Source organism: Erithacus rubecula (genome assembly GCF_903797595.1).
Source record: "Erithacus rubecula genome assembly, chromosome: 5".
NCBI lineage: Eukaryota > Metazoa > Chordata > Aves > Passeriformes > Muscicapidae > Erithacus > Erithacus rubecula.
In genome coordinates, this window is record NC_136687.1 from 68092708 (window position 1) to 68119323 (window position 26616).

Sequence of the window (26616 nt, forward strand, 5' to 3'; positions counted from 1 at the left end):
TGCAATAAAAGACTCTTGACCTCAGTGTCAATGAGAGCTGCGCTGGGTGTCACCAAAGCTGATGTCAGCTATTTGCACCTTGAATATTTTCACCAGCTGTCTCCTCAGTTTGTTTCCATTTAAAAGCTGGAAATCAGCAGCCCGGTTGTTTCCCACAGCTCCACTTGCTTCTTTCCCTACTAGAAGGCATGATAGAAACTGAAAGGAATGGAAATTTGCCTCTGCTCACAAGGTCACTGCAAAGCCTCCAGGGCTGCTCAGACCTTCCAAACCCAAGCAGCCTTCAGAGGATGCACTTGCTTTCTCAAGGACTTGTGACTGTGCCACCACTCTGCTCCAAGTGATTCCAGTTACTTTTGTTATCTTTTATTCCCCCCCACATCGACATATTTTCCATGCCAAGATATTTCACAACAGACAAAACTCTTTCTGCAGTTTTGTGTATATAATAAAGCAAAGCAAAATAGTCTTTCATTGCTACTCCTGCCTTTAAGATGTGGAGCTGGGATATGACTTCATCCTAGAAAAAATGCAAACCCAAACCCAAACCAGTTGTCTCCTGGGGTTTTCTTAGCTTTTTGCTCATCATAAACAATTTGTGTGGTTTCAGTAACCGTGCCTGAAACCAGACTGCATCAGGGTCAGCAGTACCAAACTGAGACGCAGCATTTACCAAGATAGAAAGTTTGTACAGCTACTTAAACGTGCAAAATGATGTTTCTCATGGCTGTCAGGGGACCAGACGCAAAACAGGCAACAATGAAGCAATAAGAGGAGAAAAGTAATTAGAAGAGCTTATTGGGCAAACCCACTCTCTGGCAGCGCTTGCTTCGCACTGACTGAATTGTTACAAAATGGAAAATAACCCTCACATACCCACATAAGACAAAAAACCAGTTTACTGCAGTAATTGCTGAACACTTGGGATCCTCTATTAGAAATTTTCTTTCAAAGTTTTAATACATAAAGGAGGTATTTCTATAATTTTTTTTTCTTTTGTTTCTAACATTCAGTTTGAGTTATTAGAATGAAAAGAGTTTATCCAGAAGCAGCAAGAGACGCTTCCAAAACAACGCCCACACAAAGGAAGTTTTCTACTTCTCTTTTGCCTTAATAAATACTTTCTGTAAGGGATTTTAAATATTTTTGCAGGAAGTTGTTTTATCCTCATGGGATTGATTTAAAATGAATTTATGTACTGTACAGAGGAAAGAGTTATGAGTAGGAAGAGAGGTGAGGACAGAAATGCTTGATAAACAGTATCAAGGTGCCAGGATTTGAACTCTTCAGTTTAAAAAGGATTAAACCATCACGTTTCACGCTCCGAGCTCACGTGACATATCTGGTGTTTCATGTTCAAGCAGTGTTCTCAGCTAGAGCTTTCCTCCATAAATCTTCACAGGAGTCACAGTGGTCTGCTCAACACTGCAGTATCTTCTAGAAGGCAGAGTTCTTGCAGATGGAGGTGAGCCAGTCTCTGGAGCTGCCTGGCTCTGCTCCCACGGACAGGACACTGCCAGAGCTCTGAGGCAGGCACTGCTCACGGGACTCAGAGTTCCAGAGAAATAAAGTTATGGATGCACCCTCTGACACCAGCAGTGGCCCTCCCAGTCTGGACATGGAGAGCACACTCAGTGCTGCATTAGAAACCCCTCTAGACCTGCTCCTGTGACACTGACTGGGACAGAACCTTCCAGATGGCTGCTATGAGCTGAACACAGCCAGGAGGTCGATCACCTACATGCCGTATAGATCTGCCATCACAACTACTAGTTAAAAGGGAGGAGCGTATCTACATTTTAGACCCCAAGGAACAAAAGGAAGGAAGAAGCAAAGCATTTTAGTATTGTGGTGCAGTCATACACAGCAGGTGACTGGGACTTTGTTTTCATGCAGTGAAAGTTCAGTATTGGCTCCAAAGCATCCCTGCTCTGCCTGAACCAAAGGAGAGCCTTGACATCAGCAAGAGAGAGGAAAGTTTACGTAGGGTTTCATAGTTTCAGTGAAAGATAATGCACAACTCTTCCTTTCTGGAAATTAATATAGCTTCTAGAAATGTCACAATGTTGTTCTGCTCAGGCGAGGATTTAAATAAGAAAAGGGCCCTATTCACATATTTTAAATTATCACTCAGCTGCTTGGAGAGTCAGGCATTTGATTTTAAGTGAGTTGTCAAAACTCTCTATTCTGGAACTTCCTTGACCTGCGGTTAAATAAAAGGGACTCCTTACCACAAAGACACGCTGGCATCTCCCAGGAAAAACGCATTTGTTGCTGAGTCTGAGGAGAAGGGTGCTGCAGGACACTGTAAGGGCGCGGTGGCTGCTGGAGATTGCTGAGAGAGCAGCCAGCCCTGCTCACAAAGCACAGGCAGCGGGCACTGCCCACACACCTGCTCTGCTCGCCAGCTGCCCCAGCGGCATCTCTGTGCTCTCCAGGATGCCGAGACGGCGATTAGCACTGTTAATCCCAGTGTAACAACGGGGATCATGTTCTCCAGCCTATAAATAACTACAGCAATAATTCAACCGCTTACTTTAAAAAGAACAACAACACAAGGGTGAGGGTAGGGACCCCAAGGCCAAATCAGCAGGTAACCTTAAAGCAAATCATACTCTCAAAGTCACAGTGGATATTAGCAAATACGTTCTTTTTACTGAGATGCAGCAAAATCATAGTGGTCAGTGGCACCGGGGGGGGGGACCTCTGGAGATCATCCAGTCAAACCCCCCCGCCAGGGCACAGTCACCTCGAGAGCTGAAACAGGAAGCATCCAGGTGAGTTTGGAACGTCTGGAAAGAAGGAGACTCCGCCACCCCCCGGGGTTTCCCTTCCGGAGGCAAGAGGCTCCACAGCACTCGGCGTGCAGAGCCATTTTTACCACGGCGACCATTAGCACACCGTCGGCACACAGCTTTGCTCCCCACAGACTCCTTCCCGAGGGCGTGTCCCGGTCCGGGCGGGGTCGGTGGAGCACGATCGGCGCCGTGAGAGCGCTGGGAGAGGGAATCTGCGAGGTGCGCGTCCCGCCGGGCGCGTTCCCCTCACGGCTTCCCGCCCTTTCCCCTCAGGGGGCGCGCGAACCCCAAGGGCGGGAAACCGCGGGGTCCCGCGAGGGCGGGGCGGTCTCGCGCCGCGCCTCGCTCCGGCGGCACGTGCAGGGCCGGCCGCACTTCCGGCCGGGCGGGCGCTCTGGCGAGGGGCGGGGCGGCGCCTGCGCCGTAGGGCCGCGCGCCGGCGGGGCGGCCGCTCCCGGCACAGCGCGCGGCGTCCCCTGAGCCGCCCCGGCCGCCCGGTGTGGGGCTGCTCCTTCCTCCTTTCCTGGCCTCCCCCTTCTTCCTCCTCCTCCTCTTCAGGAGCCGGCCGCAGGCGAGGAGAAGTGGCTGCCGCGGCCGGCATGTGAAGCGGGGCAACCCCCTCGCCGCCGCTCGTCTCCGGTTCCTCCCCGGTTCTTCCTGGGGCTCCGCTCGCCATGAAGAAGTTTTCCCGCATGCCCAAGTCCGAGGGGAGCGGCGGCGGCGGCGGGACGGCGTGCGGTGGCTCGGGGAGCGGCGTGGCCCTGGGCAGGGCGCTGGCGGTGGGGCGGTACCAGGTGACCCCCGAGGAGCCGCTTGCCGAGGGTGAGTACGGGCCCGGGGCGGCGGGGACGGGCCGGGGCCGGGGCTGGGGTCGGAGCCGGGCCCGCCCGGCGCCGGAGCCGCTCTCCCGCGGCGAGCCGGCTGCGGGGCTTTGGGCTGCGCCGCTTCGGCCGCTCCCTGGGCCCGCGGCTCCTCAGGGCGCTCGGAGTTCCCCTGCTCGCCGCCTCGGGTGAGTGAGGCGGGGCGAGGTGTCGCTGGCACCTCTGTCAGCCCGCGTCTTTTGCTTTCTCGGGAAGAAAAAAAAACAGAAATAAAAATTGACCAGAAAACCCCCCGCTGTTCCTTGGTGTAAGGCAGCAGATTGGTGTCACGGTCACGAGTGGAGGTGCAGTACTGGCAGGTTGTGCTGCAGAGCCTCCCCTCGCTGCGGGGTGCTCGGCTTCTGTTGCACTTGCGGTGAACTTGCACTTTGTGTCGTCCGACTTTCAGTCGGGCCGAAGGAAGAGTTGTGTGGATTTTTGTAGCCATAGGGTTAGTTGCACTTTTCTTTGCTGTACTGGTTCACTAGCGGCTGGCATGGGACCATCAACACAGCCATTTTTGAGCTTTGCTCTGTGTGTGTGACACAGTATGGTGTTCATCTCCCAGAGCAGGTAATTTGACGAGATGTGTAAAGTGTAATTCACTTCCCAGGTCACTGAGCTCAGGGCTAGTCATGCAGTGTATCTCATAGTTACTGAATGTTTACTCTGCACTGCTTTGGATGTGGTGGGTAAAATAATTCATCTCTGTCACTTCCGTCTGTGTGTTGCTTACACTGTGGTAAGTATATTCATGCATAAGTGTACTAGTAAACTTTCACTGATCATGTGCATTTCTTGGTGGACATCTAGGATGTGGTTTTAACAAGTGCATGCAGATAATACTGCTAGTTGGAATGGGAGCATGTAAGCGGTACTTATATTGTCATTGCTGTCTAGAAATGACTTTCATAGAAAAGTGGATTTAGTGCTCAATATTTAGAATGCAGTATTTTGTATTTGGGGTGCGAGGATGATGTCAGGAGTTAGCCAGCTGTGTACCTGGTTGCCCCAAAGTCTGGGTGATCCTTGCTGGGAACTACTTACAGGTCATTATGGTCTGACAGCAGGTCATGTCTTGGCAGGGCTGATGGCAAGATAGAGACTTTAAAAAAAACAAACAAACAGAACAAAACCACAAAACAATAGGCTCTTGAACAAATTGAGGAGGTGTCACAGAAAATGTATGTAGTGGAAAGGAGAGAAATTGCATAGTGCTTTGTTTAGTGTAGCACTTTATTACAAGTTTTCCCACCGTGTTGTTTGTTTATAGTCACTACAGGTGATGGTTTTTTTTCCTTTCTGTAGCTGGCAGAAACAAATTGGTAGCCCTTAAGGACACTTGTGGGTAGGGGAAGTCCAAATTTTGACATGTAACCGTTGTGTGCAGTAACTTCCTCCTTGGGAGTGTGAGGGTGTTTTGTAGTGCTTTTCTTTGCTGCGCCTAGCGCGCTGTCGGCAGTGGGGATGTTCGGGCGGAGCGCTACGCGCGGCTGGGGCCGTGCAGTGGTCGCGCGTGTTGGGAGCTCAGCGCGCCGCGCTGGGGCGCGGGTAGGGAGGGGCCCGGCGGACAGGGAAGGAGCAGGTGCCGCGGGTGCAGGGCTGGAGGGCACGGAGCCGTGTGTCCCGGGCCGTGTGCTCCCGCCCCGCCGGGGAAAGGCCGCTGTGACCGAGTGTCCGCAGCCGCTGGGCTGCTCCTGACACCGCCTCCGTGGCTCAAAGACAGCTTTCCATCGAGGGCTGCCTTGTAGGCAGTCCAGCAGCCCAGCCCGTGCCCCAGCGACAATTAATACTAACAACTGTGCGTTACTGCTGCTGCATTAGTCACATTGCTACCTGTTATTAATGCTGAACACTTTACAGGTCCCCTGCTTCATCATCTTTCTCTTGGGAGGCGAGAAGAGACAACTTTTTTTTTTTTCCTATCCTATTTGTTTGCACAAGGCATTTTTTTCTTTCAGTTTCTAAAACCTAGTTTAACTGAGGCTTGTAAACTTGTCAGGTAGTTCCTATTACTCAGTGCTGGTGAAATAGCATTTAAGATGCTTAAATCCAAGTTAGAGCTTGTGTTATGAAGCGTTAATGATAAATGAAATTAATGAATCTGAAGAACTTAGCAAATCTATTTAGGAGGAGATGTCCAGTGTTCTGTTAGCAGAGGCGTGGTACGTTGTGTTTTTATTAGCTATTAGAATCACTGGCATTGTATGTCTGTTTGATGCAAGCTATTTAACCCCCACCCTCTTTGCTGACTTTGCTGTGAGTAATCTTAGGAGGGCAGCTGCTGGCGTTGAGGAGGATTGAGGCCCCTGCTAACTAGAGGACGGGCAGTAGTGGTACTGAAAAGCTCCGGCTGTAATGACCTTCCTGGGCTGCACTGGGGCATCTTTGGGTAGATTTCTCATGGTGATACAGCTGTTGCTCTCCAGATGCTTTTCTGTACTCTCTGACAAAATGGTTTTATTGCAGCATTCCACAGGCAGAAGTGTGGAACATTATAGTCCAGTTGTTTTGAGTCAAGTGTAATGGTATTTAAAGGAAATGCATCCTTTTGGCTAAAGAAGGTGTAAAGTTAAAGAAGGTGTAAAGTTGAAGAGCTGTAGTTTTTAGGCTGATAGATGATTTCTTTTGATCTAACACATCTGTCCTGTGATGACTTCTTGGTCTCCATATCCTAGTATGTTGCTGCATGGAAGAATGTTTTTTACTTGTCAGGGATGGGGGGAAAAGCAGTTAATTTGGTTTAAGGCTTGATATAGAAAGTTAATTCCTGTCCATTTTGAGGGCAAGGTAGAAATATGTGGGATAAGTAACTGGTACAGAGTGAAGGCCTTGTTTTTCTGTCTTGTTGTTGAACCAGAGTATTTGCAATGCAGCTGGAGTTTGGGAAGTGAAATAAAATTAAAATACGGGGAGTTCTCTGAAAGTTGCAGGTGGTGGATGGGGAACTCCAGTATTGAAAAAGACATAACAGTTCAGAAAGTGCAGCAAACTGCAAGTTTCCAGGTATGAACCATGCTTTAAAATTTCTCTCAAGTGTCAATCCAGAACAGGTTATGTTATGAAGAGTTAAAAGCAAAACGAAAATTAGCAAGTTCTCAAACTATTTTTTTCTTATGTGGGAGGAGATAAAAAGTTGTGGCTTGACATGATGATGCTACTTACTTAGTTGTTTGCCTTGGCTTGGACTTCACCAAGACCTTTTTGCTTAGTAACTGCAGTGGATGTGTTTTTTCTGCCTGCTACAAAGGTAGGATTTGGAAGATGCTCATTTGTCTTACTGTCTTGTTTGCTTGGCAGGGCTCGAGATGTTTAAATTGAATAAAGACTTTGCCAGGTTCTAAGTTGCCTTTGGACCACAAAAAGACCAAGAGGTTATGGGAAGTGTTGTAATTGAGTGTGTGGGTATGTTTCTAACAGGTGCAGATGAAGCAAGAAAGAGACAATTAGAGCTGTTCTGAAGAGAGGGCTGTGGACTCTCGGGCTTGGTGCGGAGGATGATTAGCGGGTGGGGAAGGGTGTCCGTAGCCAGCGTGTTGTTTTTGTTGGGAGTTGTTAGTGGGATCTGAGGGCACATGCTGCTGCACCTGCAGGAATAGCAGTGCTGTGCAGTGTGCCCCGCAGCAGCTGCTGCAGCCAGCGCCTTGCTGAGGAGCGCGGAGGTGAGATGAGCGGCGGGTGCTGCGTGTGCCCCTTGCCCTCAGGGTACCCGAGGGCATGGCAAGCAGCGCTTCAGCTCTGCGCAGGAAAGAGTGACCATGCACAGTGCTGCTTTGGTGCTGTGACTTGCCTTGGCCCTGGTGTATGTGGGAGGAAGTTGTGTGATAGTGAGTGCGCTGGTTTGTTTTTCATCGTCCGGGCTGATAAAGCGCGAGTCTGCGGCTGTGCTGGGGAGCCTCTGCTGCTGCGGTTTAGGAGCCTGCTGCTTTTCTGAGTCACCTTGTGCTGGAGAGGCAGGGAAAAAGACACTCAAGTGGTGTCAAGTTCATTTGTTAGGTGCTTCGTGAGGTACTTGTAAGTTCCTTAGTTCATGTTTGTATAGTCGAATGTTTGATTTGTTTAGTAAATGTGCTTAAAGCATAGTCTTCTGTGAAAAGGGCCTCTCAATAGGGAGACAAAGTGAAAAAAGCTAGATAAAACTGGAAATGTCATGCTCTCTTTTATCATTTTTCTTAGGGTGCAGCCTCTTGGAGTCGTTTCTGGTGAACCAGCCTGCTTGTCAGGTTTAGGGGAAGGTGCTCTGATTCACTCTCATTGATACTCAGGAGAAGCCACCAGTTCTCAGGAGGTTCAATAACAAACTGCTCATTAGCCCAAGCAAGTCAGTGGCTTTCTCCCCATTTGCCCACTCTGGGGCTCAGCTTGACTCTCTCCTGTAGAAAACCTTCCCTCAGGTCTGGTTTGCTGAGGGTCAGTCGCTGCTGTTTTGGGTAAGGCCATGGGTCAGTGGCCGCCGTTTTGTGTCGGGCTGTGGGTCAGTCAGTGCTATTGCACTGTGGCCATTACAGAGTGACAGAGCCTCGGGGGGAGCAGGGGGAGCAGGGCTGCCTCACCTGTGCTGAGCTCACCCGGTTACCCACACCCTGCTGGCTTTGAGCCAGCCAGCCATTCCTCCAGTCTCACACCTGTGAAGGGATGAGCTGCTTTTGAGTTCTGCTGTTCAACTTTAATTCTGTGTAGTCTTTGCAAGTACTTGATAACTCTTCTGATCTGGTTTGTCCTTACACTCCTACTGTTCTAGTCAATGCCTAAGAAAAATGTCACCTTAGTGCAGAGGAATCCAATTGGTCCTATTTTGTGAGCTCTTGTGCTGTGCATTTGTAGATAATCATGCTGTTTATTTTAGTTCTTTCAAACCTCTCTTGAAATTAGGGTAGTCTTGAATATTCTGCTTTTTTTTTTTTTCTCTACCTTATAGCTCAGCAATAGCGGTTCACCTTATAATGCAAATAAACAAATTTTGTGTTGTGCATAAGATTCTCTTTGCTTTTATTAACCTCTTATGCTGTCATTTTTGGTCCCCAGAGTGAGGTTTTGTGAGGATTTACAGCTGTAGCAGCTGCAGTAAATTCAGAAGTGGGCTGCTGTATAGCTGACACTGCTTCATCTCCTGTCAAGGTGGGGCTTGTTTGTTGTTCTTTGTTCTGGAGAGGTAAATAGAGAGAGGTGCCATTGTCATGGATCTATAAACTTTAGTAATTCCAAGTGTTTCCACATGATGTGGCCCCAGTTTTGAGCTCTGGGAGAGTTGGTTTTTTTTTTGTGGCAGGTGTTATGAACATACCTAGTGCAAGGCTACTTCTGTTGTGACTGTGGTGTGGTAGTCTTCTCCTTTGAGACAAGGTGACATGTACAGTACTGCTCTTCATTAATTTGGTTATTGCATGTGACTTGCTGCTCTGTGGAAGCTGCTGGTTTATTTTCAGTTGTAATGTAGTTCAGTTGTTCAGGTGGATTATGAGCTGGAAGGCTGTCTGGAAAGCTAACTCGTGGAATTTGAGTTGGGTTTGGTCATGTGGATTTTTTTCCAGAGTGTAACATTTCTGAATCTGTTTGCACATGACTGTAAAGGTCAAGCCTGTTATTCTGTCTCAAGCAGTTTTGCTTTGCTAATATTGGAGTTGCAGATACTGTTTGTTCCAGTTCAAGATACAAGGGAGGAAAAGCAGTGTGAGTAGTTGAAACTAACTTTTGTTTTGGCTGAAAGTATAATACAATACACGTGAAGCTCTTCTGCACTCCCCAAAACAGTCACAGCTGGGTTATATGAAGTGTATCTGCTGACTGGCCAGTGGTGATCATAGACCAGCTTTTGACTGGTGGGAGGTGGAAGATGGGGAGGCTGTGCTGTTTGTGTAGGGATTTTCCTGGGCCTTCTGAGCCTCATGCAGACAGCTCACAGTGTGAAAAAAGTGTTGTTTGCCTAGTGCAGCGTGCGTAGCTGTGTTCTGTGTAATGAGCAGGCAAAAGCAGTGTGGGGATCTGTGTGAGATGCTCTTTACACCAGCATGCAGGTGGCTGTCTCCTTTCATATGAAGTAGAGCTCAGAATGGAAGCAGTAACTCAGCTGTCAGGCACACCTCTGCTGTGCTGACCACTGCGGTGGCTCTGGGCAGAGCAGTTGTTCGTGCTGTGCTCTCCAGAGCTCCTGTGTGCCTCTGGGACATGGGTGGAGAAATGCACAGGTTGGCAAACATCTGGAGGCTGGCAAAGGCGTTTGCTGTACAGCTTGTGCCAAGTTCAAGTCTTAGGACACGTGGTCTAATGCTCTTTGATTATCTAGTTATTAGTCCTTGCGTGCCCTGCGGACACTCCTTCCTGCACCGGCTGTGTGTGCACGGGTCGTATTTCACCTCTGTTCACTGCACACAGTCTTTTCCGAGGATGTTACCCCTTTTGTTTTTGTCTGGCCAGAGTAGTTAAGGAAAGAGGAAGTACTTGGGAATCTAGCAATTCTGAGCTGAGTTTTCAGGCTAGTTTCTGAGAGTCAGATAGTTACAGGAGAAGGAACTTCATTTGTAGGAACTTAATCATGTTAATATCACAGACACACTCAAGCCATCTTTGCTTTGCCAAATTTTGAGGAAAGACAGATGTGCCAATGCGTGTGCCATCTGCTTTCTCCTTGCAGATGCATTTAGGTAAAGTATGCTGATGTTGGAGTCGTAAAGGGTATGTGTGCAGGTGTGTTGCAGGAGGAAGCTCTTGGTCACCCTCACAGCATAAGGCAGCATGGAAGAATGGAGGTTGTGTTAGCTGTGTGTGAGAAGGACGTGGTTTAGCTTTAAAAGAAGCTGTACAGGATATTAAAGTTTTTTTGGTGTGCTTTACTGGTATAACTGAAAATTTATTTTTTCCTTTTTTATTAAATCTCAGTGTTTTGCCTGTCAGCATGGAAAAGGAAAATTGTTGGATAAAAGCAGTAGAATTCCTTTTCAGACATACGTTAAGTAGGAACCAGTAATTGTGGGAAGAGAATATGAATTTCTGTGGGCTGTTGTTAGTGTAGTAGCAGAGCTGGCAGTCAGTAAGCTGTATAACCCACGGGGAAGGGTTCCTGCAGTGATTCTGTGCATGGGAACTGCAGTGACCCCCGGGGATAGGGTCAGTGTCCAGGGAGCAGCACGGTCACTGAGCCACCTGGCATTAGTATCAGGGCAGAACGAGCATGTCATATTGCATAAGGATGTTCAGTGGGAGCTCAGCTGCTCGTGCAGCTGTGGATGTTGGTTTGCTGTGTAAGTGTGCACATGTGCTCTTTGACAGATGTCTCTCAGCTGAATAGATGTCACCTCTGGTTCGGAGGGGAGGTATTGGGAGTGCTCCGTTTGTGCTGCTTGTCTCTGACACTGCTTTGGTTTACAGTGTTTTGTCTGCATTCTCCTAGTTTCTTAACCTTGTGCTATATTTTGCTTGCTGTAGCTATTTTTTCCCTGTGTAATATTCTAGCTGAGCAGGCTGCCACAGTCAGAGGAATTGGTGTTTGTAAGCTGAGCTGTGTTAACTGACACTGTGAATGCTCTGTGCCTGCCAAGGGGCAGCGTGAGAGCTGGGGACTAACCTGGAGCACAGGCAGAGTCAATCACCCGCCTGGTTGTAACTCCATTGCTTCAGATGCTGTCCTTTGCCTGAGAAAGTGTTAGGTTTGCAAGCATCCATCATCAAATGGAAGGTTTCCTCACTGGTGTTCATGGGCTTGGTGTGAGCTGTTAATGTGCTGGGTGAGCAGCTGCTTCCTGAGCTGTTGGGGATATTTGCCTGTCAGTGATGCCCGGAGCTCTCAGTCTGAGGGTCATTTGCAGCTCCCAGCGGTGCTGAGCAGCAGCAGCACCTGACCCACACTGGCTCTTGCTCTGTGGCAGAGACGGCTCGGCCTGAGTTTGCTCCTCCAGCCAATGGAAACCCTGCTCTCCTCTGAGGAGTGTCTGGGTTTCTCTGCATCATTGTCTAGCTGCTGGCACGAAGAGAGCGGGAATGCCTCTTCTCCTGCTTTCCCGTCAGTCTTGGGAGTGGATTTCAGTCTCTTTCGGTGTTTGTCTCCTGGTTAAGAAAATAGGAGCCTTTCCCTTCCTCTCCACATTCACATGTTCCTTGCTCAAGCTTGTCTAGGCTGGTTACTTTCTTCTAGTTCCAGTGGGATGTCTTGGATATGATTGGGTTCATCTGTGAAACTGGATCTCTGAACAGAAGCAGGGTGGAGGAAAATAAAAAAGTGAAGGTTGCCAACTGGAAATAAAACAAACCCAGCTTTGATCCTAGGTGACTGTCTTAATGAAATAGGGAATTTATTTAGGTTTGATAGCAGCAAACATGCTGCTTTGTCCGTAGGCATCAGGTGTTAAAGCACTCCTGTCTAATGGAACTGAAAATTGGCGGGCATGGAGTGCTCTCCCTGTAAAGATACAAGTGTCTTCCTTAGCCTTGCTGGTCATTAGATGGGCTTCACTTCTGAGGCTGGTGGTGACAGTACTGAAGAAATGATTATGGAGACTCAGGCGATGGCAAGCATCTCTCAGCAACCTTTATCTTGTTCTTCAAGAGATGTCACATTGCTGCATTGATGGAAGAGCATCCCCTGGTTCTGGGGAGAGTCATTACTCCACAGATGGAGAAACAAAGATAAAGGATTTGCCCCAGTCATGTGAGTCAGTACAAGAGATACAGGTAGAGCTGGGGACATCCTGGCTCTGTGATGGGTTCTTCCTCATCCCTTCTGTAACATGCTGTGCCTTAATTGCCGCACACAAAACTAAGATAGTTCTGATCTTACAGGGCTTGAGGAAATTTTATTCAGTCATGTATGTGTTGGGCTTCCTTCCAAACTTGCATGTTACTTAGATGGGTGGATTTGTTCCTGTGGTGCCTAGAAACTTCAATAGGCAAGTCTCTACCAATTATGTGCCAAAACATTGGGATGGTCCAATTCCTGATTTATTTCATTTCTGTTGAACTGGCTTATTTTAAAAAATTTGTTACTCTGGCTGTGATTTTTATCTGTGCATCCTGTCTTTCAGTAGCAGTTGTAATGAGTAATTGTTGCAGCATTTTGCTTCTTAGGAAACAAAAAATAGCTTTGGAAGTCAGTGATTAATATGACATTTTCTTATGTTCTTTTGCAATTCCTGCAGGTGGAAAAACTGAATGTGCTTTTATGTAGAGAAATTGTTGCTAAACAGGATTTTTCTTGTTCTGGATAATGAACTAGATATAACTATATAACTCCAAGAGTGGTGCAGAGCAAATAGATCATTACAGAATGTAAGGCACTAAGTTGTGCTCTGCTGACATGTACTTATAACAACCGGACCTGAATGTAATGTGTGTTCATGAGACTAGAATAGGAAGAGTGAATGAAATTGAATGTGTCAGCATTGGGCACGGGATCAGTTCTGGTTTGTGTGTCATGTGCAGGAAAATAAATTGTTTGGAGAAAAGCAAATGAAATAATGGTGTCCTTGGAGCCTTGCTGTGTCTCTATAGAGCTCAGTAGCACAGTCTGAATGTACAGAGCTGGGACCTTCAACTTGTGAGTTTAGATGGATCATCACTTGGCTTTTACTTCATGAGAACCTGTGTAAGCAACAGCTGGAGTATTTGTTCCCAGAAGGAGCTATCCAGAATCTTCTTAGGCAATCTGAAGATGAAAAGGCAAGTTTATGTTGTTTTGGCAACTCAAAAAGAAGTAGTTTGCATCTTACTTGGTTTAGTCTTGTGGTCTTCAAGTTCCATCCATCTTGGTGTGACTTTGCAGTGTTATCCTCCCAGCTTTCTGCTTTTTTCAAATATTTGATTTCTCCGTTAAGCATGTCATGCTTTTCTTAGGACTTGTGTTTTGTTAAACTGCCATCAAGTTGTATAGCTGTGTTTTTAAGAGGAGACGTCTTTGTTCAAGGACATCTTTGAGTTTAGATGGTAGATGGGTGCTAACATTTTGATTTTCTGAGACTTCCCAAGCCCATGAGTTTGCAAATTTGTCTGCTTAATAAATAACTGCCTTGTTCTGAGTTACCACTGTTGGCTGGCTCCTTGAAACACAGGAGGTGTATGAGAGATACGAAATCATTTTGGTCATCTTGACTCTGCCATTTTGCATACTGTTGCCACTGCAGTGTAGCTTGTTTATTTTACATTGTCAGACTGCTTAGACTGTTACAAAATTTTAGTGTATCTTTTAAAATGGTCAAATGTTACAGTGTGAAGTTTGAAATCTCAAACGCAGAAGTGCTGCAGAGTCTTCAGAGATGCTGTACATGCAATTTGAAGTGTTCAAGTGCATTGAGCCTGTTCCCATGCAGGTGCCAATGAAGTATTATTGTCTAAAATGGCTCATGATGCTATTTATTGGTGTAAACAGGTTAGATCTCAGATATTGTGCTTTAAAAGTTTACTTATCCCCTGTTGTTCTTATGCCAGGTAAGTCTGTATCTCAGCATATTTCTTTGGTATGGCAGAGTTTAAATGTACAGCAGTATTTGCAGCCAGCTAAAGACTGTGAGGTAAGATAATGAAAATCCTTCTTAATTATTCGCTGAGTGTTTTAGCACTAATTCCCATCAGTCAGTCTAATTCTAGTCCTGCTCCTGGATGAAATGGTCAGTGAATCGTGCTGAAGTGTGAAGGTGAGTGAGGCTGCAGGCCCTTCCCAGCAGGGCAGAGATGGGCTGCTCTCGCTAATTGACACGTGTGAGATGCCTGAGGAAAGCAGCAGAGCAGAGTCTGGCTGTGGCATCTGCCGGAGTGTGGAGTGGCGCTGGCGTTGCCAGCGGCTTGCTTTGTGCCTGCAGCCTGCTGCTCTCGTCTGTGTGCGGCAGGCAGGGCTGGCAGCGCCCCAGGAGCCGGGCGCTGCGCGGGGCTTTGTGCCGCGGCTCGGGCGGGCTGAGAGCCCTGCCTGCCCCGGCGCTTCCACGGGGAAATCACAGCTCCGGCCCTGCCTCCGGGGGACATGGAACCCCGGCTGCAGAGCTGCTGAGAGCTTGCTAAACACGGCGGGGGGGGGTTGGTTTTTTAACTCGGTGGTCACTATATGGTGTGACACTTCAGTTCAGTTCCAAGTAAGTCATGGCATTTGCTAATTGCTGATATAATATCTGCCTACCGATTTAACTAATTTGTGACTATATTCCATTTTTAGATTATACTGAATCTAAAATCAAGTTTTATACAAAAGAGAGGTAGTGAATGACATTTGAAATGCATCTATAAAACAAAATGAATTCATGTTCCTAACCTCACTGTTGTAGAATGGCAAACTCTTGAGTTTGTCAAGCCTATATGCACAGACCCTGCCTTTGTTGTGGTTTTTCAGCTCACTCTGTTTTCAGGTCAGGCCAAACTACAGCTGGAGCTGAGTTCGGTGAACAGAGACATGAGATAGGGAAGACATGGAAAAGATAAAACTGCTATTCAAAGTTTTCAGGTCTTGGATTTTTTTTTTTGTAAACTGTTAATGGATGCTCATTGTAAGTGTCTTATTAATGTCTTGGGTAAGTTGAAAAGCTTTCTAGAGAAAAGCACAGATGATGAGTGAGTAGAGGTTAACAATTTCCACAGTCAATACATTGAACTGTTGGTGACATGCTGGTCATGTTCTGTTGTCCTTTCCTTCTAGACAGGAAGGAAGTGTTACTTCACTAAAATGCAAGCTTCTGTTAAATATTGTTATAGAGGTAAATGCATTAGATTTTGTTTTTCCAGTGAACAGAAAGAGGTGGTGATGATGTAATACATGAAAGTAGTACAGTGGTTGTGACTAAGTCTCAAGCAGCTTGGTTGAAGATGGAAATACAGAGAGGTTTTTGGTCTTTTTCCAGCCGGACTATAAGAAGACATCAGTTTTACCCTAAGAAATAATGTGTTTTGTCTTGGGTACAGAGGATATGTTCCTTGCAGGGTGTATCAAATGCTTGGGTGTTTGTTGTTTTTTTTGTTTTTTGCTTTTTTATAACAAAGCATGCATTAGGTGAGCTTTTTAGTCAGTCTCCTTTGATCTTCCTTAAACTTACTGCGGGAATTGCAAGTGTGTCAGGGAATTAATCTGCTTGAGGAAATGGGTGTTTTTTGTTTCTCTAGCAGCCAAGTAGCCCAGGCTGTCAGGCAGGAGGTGCCATGGAAGCAGCAGTCAAACACAGCTAGCAAGTCACCTGGACACAGAGGAGCGGGTGGGATGGTGATGGACTGAGCTGCAGGACACAGAGCTCTGTTGCTTTGGCTGTTCACTAGGCCAACTCTGAAGTACCTCGTTTGGCCCTTGGACATGTCTGGTGCACGGGTGTGAATAAATACAGAAGCTTTTCACAGAAGTCCATAGCAGACCTTAATTCAGCTTTCCCATCTGGCTCAGAAACTTAAAATGTCTTGGATCTCCCAGACAGTCTCTGTGCTTCTGTCAGAGCTTTTGGGTGAGGTTGGCCTGCACCTGATGCTGGGAGAAGTGGAATCCAAACATCCATGCCTGTGGCAGGGTAACAGTGCCATGAGCAGGAGGGTAGGGTGTGTGGCAGACCTGCCTGCCGTGGCTGCCCGTGGTGTCCTGCTGGGATGTGATTCACAGCTGCTGTTTTCCCAGGGCTGCCGTAGGAGCGGATGCCAATTTGAGAAAAACAGTGCTGCTTGTCTAAACCAGCCCTGATAGGCAGCTTGTTACACGGTGGGAATTTGTGTGGGCAGTGGGAAAGGGAGCGCTTCTATGGCCCTTGGAATGCACTGTCTGCGTGCTTAAAATAAAGTGGACAAGTACTGAACTCTGAAATGTGTGTGCAGAAATGGAGCATGTGAGAAGTAGGGATCTCTTTCTGTTCTTGGTTTGGGAATGCTGAGGGCTTGAGCTTGGGAGCAGCATCTGTCAGATGTAATTCCAGGTGGAGCTGTGTCTCAGAGCCTGGTGTTCAGTGCTCATGGCTGAGGCTCGTGTGGTCAGCTCCACTAAAAATGCCCATGTGCATGCACAGAAAACCACAGGTGTGAAAGTACAGAAAGGTGCACGTGTACATGTGGTGGCTGCCTGCATTCAGCAGGAACACCATCACTGCTCTCCATTGCTGGTGAGCAGTGAGCACACACCTGGCTTGGGGCTTGGCTGGGCAAGGGGGCAGCTCCTCTGTGGCATCTTCCCAGGCATGCAATGCACTGGAAAGGACTTGGTGGAGCTGCTTCTTCGTTCCCTTTGCTTTTGGACACTGCTTTCTTTAGTGTCTGAGTACCACTTCAGCTGAGGAGGTCAGAGTTGGGATGGGAGTGTTGTTTGGGGTGATTTTTTTTTTTGTTGTTGTTGTTTATTTTGGGAGTTTTTGTGTTTTGTCCCCCACTGGTAGAAAGATGCTTAAAGCATTTGATAAAGTCTTACTGCTCTCATTATGGACTTGAAGTAAGGTCTAATTTGTTCATATTGCTGGGAGCCTGTTTGAAGGCATTTGTGCTTGAACTGGCCTTACTTTGTATTTTGTGGTTTCGTAGTCCATGGAGTGGTTCTCTCCAGTGCACAGTGCTTGGAAGGCTATGCTGTTCTGGGAGGCAGGTCACTCCTGGAGTGGGTCATCTCTGGCTGCACATCATCCTGATCTGGAAGGTCTGGAATTAACAGGAAGCAGGCTTGTGCAAGAGGCCCAGGGATCAAGTGATTCTCAGAGTAAGTTACCAGCTCTGGTATTTTGTGTCTTCAAAAATTGTCCTCCTGAATCCAAGATTGTATTGAGTTGTTGAGGAGGTTCCTAAATACCTAATTGTTCACATTGCATGGGCACATGAGAGTAACTATGATCTGTTGGTTTACACATTGTTTCATCATTAATTTCAGGTTTTGAAATGTGCAGAAAAACCAGATCTAAATACTATATCTGAAAATGTGCTTTTAGATAATCATTACCTTAATCAAAGCATATTTTGGAGTATTTTTGTCTGAATGGAAATGGATGTTAAAAACTCAGTGACCTCTCCAAAAGGGCCAAGTTTTAGTGGATTTGTAAGGAACCATTTATAGTGTAGTAGCTGCCATTTCTGGTTCAGCTTTTACAGATGTGATTAGTGGCTGCTGTGTGTTACTGTAGTGGTAAAATTCTTTTGTGCCACAAGTTTTGTACTGTTTGTTTCAGATTTGAATAAATAGTCAAGGAATTCACTACTTGGAGAAGCAGCATTTGGTGCTTCTGTATGTTTCAAAACAATCTGTATGGCTTTAAAAAAAGGTATTGTCACTATATACATGTGTAACTTTATTCAGAATATGTTTGTTAATATTATTCTAGGCTGTCTCCACAAAATGGCACTTGACAGTCTGAAAGATGGTAAAGTTGCTGGAAGATTTTTCAGCCTTATTTTGTTCTACCTGAGTAAGCAAATAGGGTACTTAGAATTCTGACAGCTCCACTGTTTCCTGGTTTGAGTTTCAGGAATGTAACATGATAAAGTGTAAATGGCATATTGAGGCCTGTGAAATTAGTTAAGGTTGACCTTAAATACAAGTAGGAAAAAACGAAACACATGTGACTGATGTAGAATTTCATTAAAAACAAACAAAACAGCACAGCAAAAAGCCCAAATCTTTGCTGGTTAGTTGATAATAAGATCCCAAAAGTGCATAGTTAAGGTGACAGAAAGGCAGTAGAAGGAAAGGAAGGTAAGAAAGGTGTGTGGGCTTTTTAAGGAGTTTAATTCTTCTAAGTACCTGTTGGTTTATATAACTGTAGGTGCTGTAGAGAGGCTTCTTCCTAAGCATTCCAGGGAGAAGTGCAACGTGGCTGTCCTTCGGGGGATTTAAACTTCGAGTGACTAGGGTGGGAATGGCAGAGTGAAAGAGATGAAGCTCCTTTTTGTGTTGGACGGCAGACAGCAGCTGAGTTGGAGAGCGCAGCGAGGGGAGCGGTGAGGACTGCTGGCAGGACGGCTCATCCCTCCGGTCGGGTGCTGCTCAGCGGTGCCTGCCGCCTGGCTCTCGGGGAAAGGGTTTGTATAGCGCTGCTGTTCACTGACGGAACCGCTGGAGGTCGGGCTCTGCTCCTTGGCCCGGCGGGACCAGCGCTGCTTTTCGCCCCAGCTTCGGCGGCGGGCCGGTGTCGCCACCCAGTGCCGGGAGCAGCGCTCGGCTCAGCATTTCGGGGCTGATGGTTCCCCTGATGGTTCCTGCCCAGTCCTGTCTGCTCGGCTGCAGCACAACACGTGTCGGGGGAACTGGAAACCTGCAGCTTTGTCTTCCTGCTACTCAGACAGAATTTCAAGTCAGCAAGTGATTATTACCTTCTAAGCACGAGTCCTTTGCTTTATCTGGCTATTGCTTTGTCTTTTTGGTCTAATATTGGTGTTTAAAAAACCAGGTACTTGTATTGTGAAGCTAGTACAAAAACCCTTCGGCTAACGAAGGTCTCCACATCACTCTGGCAGAATCTCCCAAGCTGGAGCCCTCTTGGATTGTTTCAGTCCCAGCTGGAGTTCAGTGTTAGCAACTTGAGCTGTTAAGAGTGGGTGTTCTGTGAATTTTTAGGAAAGCCTTTGTAACCTGGGGTGAGGCTGTTAGATTAAACTTGGCAGTAATTCTGCTTTCACAGCCTAACATGTCATTTGACTACATGAGAATTAAGTTAAAAAATAATAAATACTTAATCTTAAAGAAAAATTCTTTAATGAAACTTAGCTTCTTGAGTGGCAGTGATTATGTGCTTGTTTGCTCAAGCACGAGGCTTGCATCAAATGAGGACCATTATACTTAATAAATCCAGCTTGCAGATGCTGCTGGGTACCATACAATGTGTGCATTTCAATTGGCTGCCTGATTATCCGAGTAGTTAATGGTTTTAGTTTGCACCCTTGTGTCCTGATGGTGTACTGGAGCTCCTGCCCTGGCACAGAGTTCCTGTGACACTTGTTGGCTTTGGGTCACACAGCAGTTAAGGGCAGCTGGGATTTACGTGAGCTCTCCTGTGAGGTGGATTTCCTGTAGCTGTGGGAAGCTGTGCATGAGAGCCTTGAGGTGCTGCTGGCAGGACTAACAGGAGGCAGCAAAACCAGCACAGTGTTGGTTTCACTTTGTTTTCCTGAGTATGGGAAGTACTTTCTGTGTGCTTGGTTGTTTCACTTATGTATTTCCTTCCTCCTTGATTCTTCTCTACCAGTGAAGAGAGAAAAAAAACCCCACACTGGGAAATGGGCTTGACTGTGTGGTTCCCAGTTCATGCCACTGTAGGACTGAGAATGTTCCTGGTGGGAGTTGTTGTAAGAGAATGCTTAATTCTGCTCTGCACATTCAGTGTGGTTGAAATAAAAGCCATTCTCTACAGCTGGCTGCTTGTGCTGTCTGGGGCTAACCTGAAAAGTCACATGACTTCTTCAGAGTCTCAAGACTGTCTAAATATTTTAATTTTTATATACTAAAATGTCGGTTTAGGGAATTAATTCTCATTCACTTGATTCAGGTTTTTGAATCACTCTGAGCACTTTAGGGTTGATATATCAATATTTAGGTTGTTTTGTGCTTTATGAATTCCTTTGATTGTGAAAACGCATTTTTAACATGTAATGTTGTAAGAAAATAGTAAGGCTTCCATGCTTTTGTCACGAATACTTGTTTGGAGAGAAATGGGTTGAGGTAAGGAATGCTGAACTGCTGCGGTGTTTGTTACTGGCTGCTCAGTGACATAGCACACAGTGTTTGCTGCTCATCCTCAGTGCTGTTGGCCAGAGGAACAGCCAGGAGCTCAGCAGCTGTTTGCTTTGCCCTCTTGCTCTCCAGGTGGCTTCTCCACGGTGTTCCTGGTGCGCACCCCCAGCGGGACGCGCTGCGCGCTCAAGAGAATGTGCGTGAATAACGTGCCAGACCTCAACGTCTGCAAGAGAGAAATCACCATCATGGTAAGGAGGCCTGGGCTGGGGCTGGAGAGCATGTCACTTGGTCATCCACACACACCAAAGGCCTGGCCAGGGTCTCTAGACACTTCCTGCTTTTGATCCTCTGGTCCTGATTCTCCACCAGTACTTACAGAAACTCATCTTTAGGGTTTGGGGTTGGTGTATGATTCGTTTCTGAAGGAATTATTCAAGTATGTATTTGATACCTCAAATCAAATGTGTATATTCTGTTTGGTCTGTAATCTGGTTCCGAAGCAAAAGGGATTTTTTCCAGTGCTGCACTGGCAACTGAAAATTGCTCTTCATCCTCTCTCTACTGAAGTGTAATGTGCATTTTCTTTTTCAGAAAGAGTTATCTGGGCACAAGAACATTGTGAGCTATTTGGACTGTGCTGTCAACTCACTAAGTGATAACGTGTGGGAGGTGCTCATCCTCATGGAGTACTGTCGAGGTAACAGTCATTGCCTAGGTTTACACTGGAAATTGTTTGTACTATCGCCTGTGATTTCACTTCAAACTCTTCCCTTACTATAAGAGGTTAACACGTGTCACAGCTGGAATTTGTGTCTGCAGCAGTTGGTTTCAAACATGTTTCAGCCACAGGGTCTGGATTGTTTTCATTTGAGCTAATGATTTTTCTGTTTAGGGTGATACAAGAGTGTGCAGTTAGAAAACTAGGTTTGCTTTGTTCAAATACAATAACTGTCGACAGCATTGTATTTGTGGAATTAAAGCATATAACTAGGTCTTTACCTCTGTAGCTGATAGAAATGACTTGAAAGAATTTTGTCCTGTTTCTTTAGCTGGGCAAGTTGTGAACCAGATGAACCAGCGCCTGCAGACAGGCTTTACTGAGTCAGAAGTCATGAGAATATTTTGTGACACCTGTGAAGCTGTTGCCCGGTTACATCAGTGCAAAACACCTATAGTTCACCGGGATCTGAAGGTATGACCCTCACTGTAAGAGAATACAGCCTAAAAGCAGTGATCTGCTTGAAAAGGATTGAGGATATAGGAGAGGCTTCTAGGCAACACAGGTTTCTAGCTGGGAGCCTGCTGTTGGTGGAGCTGTAGACAGGCATTAACCATAGGACGTCATTTACTGTTAAAACCAAATTTAGCAGTTGATTTTTCAGAAAACTTCCTGTTTGTGTGAGAACAGGGAGTAACACTTAACCTGCAAGGTAATGCTTTTATATTAACCTACATTTTGTGTGTTGGTTTTCTTGCAAGGTGGAGAATTTATTGTTAAATGATAACGGGAACTACGTCCTCTGTGATTTTGGCAGCGCCACTAACAAATACCTGAACCCTCAAAAAGATGGTGTTAATATGGTTGAAGAAGAAATTAAAAAGTAAGTTTATTTTTAGGCAATCTGTCATAAGCAATGACTGTACTCCCAGGAAACTCCATGTATTGTAGTGTGGTGTGCATGTGTCACTAATGAATTGAAATTAATGGCTGATCTTGAATTAATTTTTACGTAAATATAGTAAATGACTGGAACTACTTGGTAAGATTTCCTCCGTTTATTCACAGATGGTTTTTCAAAACAGATTCTTAAAAATAAAACTGTTGGAGAAAGGCATGCTCTTGGGAAAGTAAATTATTCAAAAATATATGTCTGGCTCCTGGCCATTTTAGGAGTTGGGTAATTTTAATTTGTGCTGTTTTAATGCTGCTAAGCAAGTGCTTGCTAAGATATCACAAAGTGATGTAAATAAGCACTGCACTGGATTTAGGTAGAGTATCCTTTATCGAGTATGGTCCTTGTCCATTCTCCTAATGCTGATCAGAAAAATATTTCACCTTACCTTAGACACACTCTTGAAAACATGTATTACGTTGGTTTTGCCCTTCTGGGCTAACTACTGCAGAGAGGAAAAGACAGGCTGCTTGATTTCAAGTTGTTAAGTGATACAGACTTTGTACAGCTATGAAGTATTTGAGCTACCAGTTCAGCAGTGGTTTTGGGATGTTAGTTTTAAAATCTGCATTCTGTATGTTTCGGTGGCACAGGGAGAGCCCTTGTGGGACTCAGCAGTTACTCCCCCCACGACAGTCAGTCTGGAAGAGTCTGTGCCTTGGGAGAATGACACTAAAAGCAAATTTTACCCGACTTCATACTTCCTCTTGTGTATGACAGTTTATATTGCTGCTCCAGATATTATTTATGATGCTGCAAATGCAGGAATGACTTGGATCATGCAAGATAATTCCAGGCACATTTCTGAAACTTGTGTGATTGTTGTGTGCATGGCAGATTGGGAAAACACCCTCTCACTTCTGAGGCAAGAGTTTTAGTGATGTCCTCTCTGTTTTATGTTGCTAGGTACACTACACTATCATACAGAGCTCCTGAGATGATCAATCTGTATGGAGGAAAGCCAATTACTACCAAGGCAGATATCTGGGTAAGAAAAAAAATGGATAGTATGGTACATGGGACAGGTTAAGGAAGAGGGCATTAAAACCAGCATTGACTGACTGAATAATTAATTATTGAAAAGCTAAATACATGGGGCAGATATAAAACATGGAACAGTAGAGATATCTTAGGTAGTTACCATTTTTGTAACTAAAATGAGTCCCATGTTTGATTTTTTTTTTTTTTTTTTTTTTTTTAATTTAAAGGAAAGGGGATGTGATTTAAAACATCTCTTCTTATGTTGGCTCTAGTTTCTGCTTGGTAGTCCCAATGATTTCTTATGGAAAGCTGTTGCCAGCACGATCAAGAAAGGTATTTTTATTAGTTGATGTGCAGAGAAGAAGAAAGTACGAAATGGAGTGCGGAGAATAGTGCTATCTGTGGGTGATGCGACCCGGAGAACGCAGCTCTTGGTGTGCTCCGATTTTGTAGTTGCTCCGCTGCCGGAATCAGCGGAAGAGCAAGTGTTGTCAGAGCTGCTTTGGGTCTGTCAGCTGGTGCCATCGGCGCGTGCAGCCCGCTGCAGGCAGGTGCAGCGTGTTGCGAGTGCTGCCCTGCGGTGGCAAGGGCCTGCTCCGCTCCCCTCACAGGGATGTTTCTGTTCCAGGCCCTGGGCTGCTTGCTGTACAAGCTGTGCTTCTTCTCGCTGCCCTTTGGAGAGAGCCAGGTTGCCATCTGCGACGGCAGCTTCACCATCCCGGACGGCTCGCGCTTCTCGCACGGCGTTCACGGCCTGATAAGTACGTGCACTGAGCGGCTCCCGAGCCCGCCCGGCACGGCGGGGGCCGGCCACAGGCACCTGCCAGCTCCCCTCTGCCTCCTTAGAGCTCAGCACGCTTGGCTCTCCCTCTGGGACTCAGGGCTGTCCATAAATCACAAGGGCATGGCCTGAATGCAGAGAGTGCTTCCATTAATTACTTAGCCTTACTTACTGATACCTTTTGCTCTTAAGTGTGTGTTTTCTGTACCGTGTCCGTCTGTTGACAGTATTTTCTGTCTCGGTTGGACAGTTGTGTTCAGGTAACTTTGAAGTGCAGCTTTAGCTCAGTGTGCTGAGATTATTTGCGCTGGGGACAATTGTAATACTGGTTGCATGATTTATACTGGAACAAAAGCCTGGAAAATTTTGTGGAACCCCAAGTGTCAGACATGAGCTCTGCAGAAGTTTGTAAGCTCAAAGTGTGAAGGAAAATTTTGGACAAGAAGCAACTCTGACACTTGTGATTCATCTATTACCCAGACACAGAGATGTGGGAGCTAATATTGACAGTAATCATCGGTATTGTTTTTGTCTTCAGTCTGGCGTAGGCTCACTTGAAAGAGTAAGACGGACAGCATATGAAAAATTCAGAAGGTTTGAGTAGGAGTTCTTACAACTTTCAGTTATGGATGTGTTGGCCACCTAGTTTATGGTTTCATAGAATAGGCAGTACCAAATCCAAACCACTTTGAGTGCACATTTATAATTGAGAAACAGCAGTTAGGATAGTAAGCACTTGCCTTCTGCCAGTACTGACAAAATGAGATGAATTTTCAAATGACTTAGATACTTTTCTCTGTCACAGTGTTGCTCTTTTTTTTTTTTTTCTAAGAAGAGTATGGGTTTTAATCCTTTCTCCTAGGTATGAATGCAGATTTTTTAATTCAATGAATGGCTGTGCCAAGAGGAGCAATATTGGCATGGAATATATGTGGGTGAGGCAGAATGTCCTTCTGTAAACTTCCCTTCTTTCAATTTGTAGTGAAAGTCATAAAAAGCTGCGCTTGGTCATGCAAAGTATTTTAGGGTCTGGGACTTCATCTCTGCCCTTTTACAAGGCAAGGGCTGGGGAGGAACAAGCTGAACATGCCCCACCACTAATTTAGCATTTCAGAATCAAGTAGCAGGAGTCACTTCAGTACATATTCTCCTTCCATGTCAAGGTGCTGCAACTGAGTGCTGGAATCCGTTATTTTGTAAAGTCTGTTAAAAATTAAACCTGCAGTGAGCTGTGCAGGACATGAAATAATGGCTTTGTGCAAAAAACTCTAGCATCTGTCTGATATTTTGTCAACTATGGACGATTTGTTGTAAAATCAAGTCTAAGGTTGGCTGTTCTGCTGAGTATTTGTGCAAGTGTAGTTCACTTTGCTCATCAAAAGTGAGAAGTGATATTTTCATTGTATGTCCATTTGCTTCATAGCAGAACATTTTCTTAGAGGCTTAGGTGTTTCTAGAAAGTGTATTTTATTGTTTATTTAGGTTCTCTGGTTATCTAGGCAAGATTGCCTGATTATGCGTACTATGCTATATTGGAGAGACAATGAAGTAACTTTGATTTCTTGGAAAAACACCATATCTTTTAATTTGGCAAACAAATGTTTGGGAGGGAACATCAGGAATTGTGTGTCTTGTCAGGTAAAGGTCCTTTTATTCATGCAACTGTATTTTTTTATGTGCAAAGTTGTTCATAATCAATGAAACCTACAGACAGAAGCCTTAGCATGATTTAGTAAGACCTGTCAATCTCATTGTAGCAACATTGAATTTTGTATTAATCCTGTAAAATGTTAGTGTGGTGAGTTTGTTGTTCTTTTTGCAGTTACCAATTCCTACTTGAGTTTAGCTCCCTTTTGCACAGCTGTGTGTCAGTGTATGAAGCAGCATACATGTTTGGCAATTGGTTTTGACCCTATAAGCTATTTGACTTGTCAAAAAGTATTTTTTAAAGAATTCCCCAAACCCAAGATGAGTGCAAATGACTCCTGGGGTGGTAAGCTGATTTGGTGGAACTGCTGGATTTTTTCCTTGATGGTAGCATAGTGTCTCAAGAGGCTTTCTGTGATCTAGCAGTGATAAGTCTTATCAATTTTTTGCAGGATATATGCTTGAGCCAGATCAAGAGCAGAGACCTGATATCTTTCAAGTATCTTACTTTGCCTTTAAAATTGCCAAAAAGGAGTGCCCAGTGTCTAATATTAATGTAAGTACTCCTGACTCCCTTCTGTGTTTTCAGTATGTTACGTAGGTGTCAGATGAGTGGAGAGATCATGTCAATTCTGTCATTTGCCTGGTTCTTAAATGCAGCACAGAGCAGAGAACATGTCAGGCTGATGTTGTGTACACTTACTATGAGCTGTCTATAAACAAAATATGTTGTTCATTTTCTGGGCACAGCTTTGTGGACTCTGTTGATGCCATATCAATGCCTGGCTCAGGAGTTTACCATTAGTAATCTCTCAATGCAGTCAATACAAATGTGCAGATATTAACCTTGGTGACAATAGAAGGGTTCATATTGTAAATGGAGTGTCAAACACACGTGTTTGCTCTGGATAAACCCTTGACTTAGGCTTCCTCAGCAGTTGTGTTAGTCCATTGGAAGGACTCCAGTGAGTTGGAAAGCAAACAGAGCAGTCCTTGAGTCAGCCTGCCTTCCTGCCCTTGCTCCATGGCAGTGTGAGCTTGGGCTCCAAGATCACTTGCTTCACAGATCTAATTACATCTGCATTGCAATGGAATTTGGGCACCTTTAGCTAATGCTGAGCATTATCAAGTGGTTCTCAAGACAAGTATCAGGAAAAATTCATCTCAACATTGAATTTGCAACAGCTATCTGTTACAGTAATCTCTGTCTTCAGAGACAGGCAAGTGAATTTTCTGAGATCCCTTTGAATTCCTTTTTACCTTTTTCATTGTAGAAGGAGGTTCTCAG

At 45.5% G+C, this 26616-nt stretch overlaps 1 protein-coding gene across 2 annotated transcripts in view; it reads left to right on the forward strand.

Annotated features, from left to right (window-relative positions):
* The first annotated feature begins 3207 nt into the window (after positions 1-3207).
* Positions 3208-26616, forward strand: part of BMP2K (BMP2 inducible kinase) — a 45499-nt gene continuing 22090 nt past the window's right edge. For both annotated transcript variants that reach the window (XM_079305508.1, XM_079305509.1), the window contains exons 1-8: positions 3208-3620; positions 20376-20494; positions 20838-20943; positions 21296-21438; positions 21726-21847; positions 22826-22907; positions 23529-23661; positions 25781-25884. In XM_079305508.1, the coding sequence (XP_079161634.1) occupies positions 3473-3620; positions 20376-20494; positions 20838-20943; positions 21296-21438; positions 21726-21847; positions 22826-22907; positions 23529-23661; positions 25781-25884 (957 nt within the window). In that variant the 5' untranslated portion in view covers positions 3208-3472. The remainder of the gene's footprint in view (positions 3621-20375; positions 20495-20837; positions 20944-21295; positions 21439-21725; positions 21848-22825; positions 22908-23528; positions 23662-25780; positions 25885-26616) is intronic.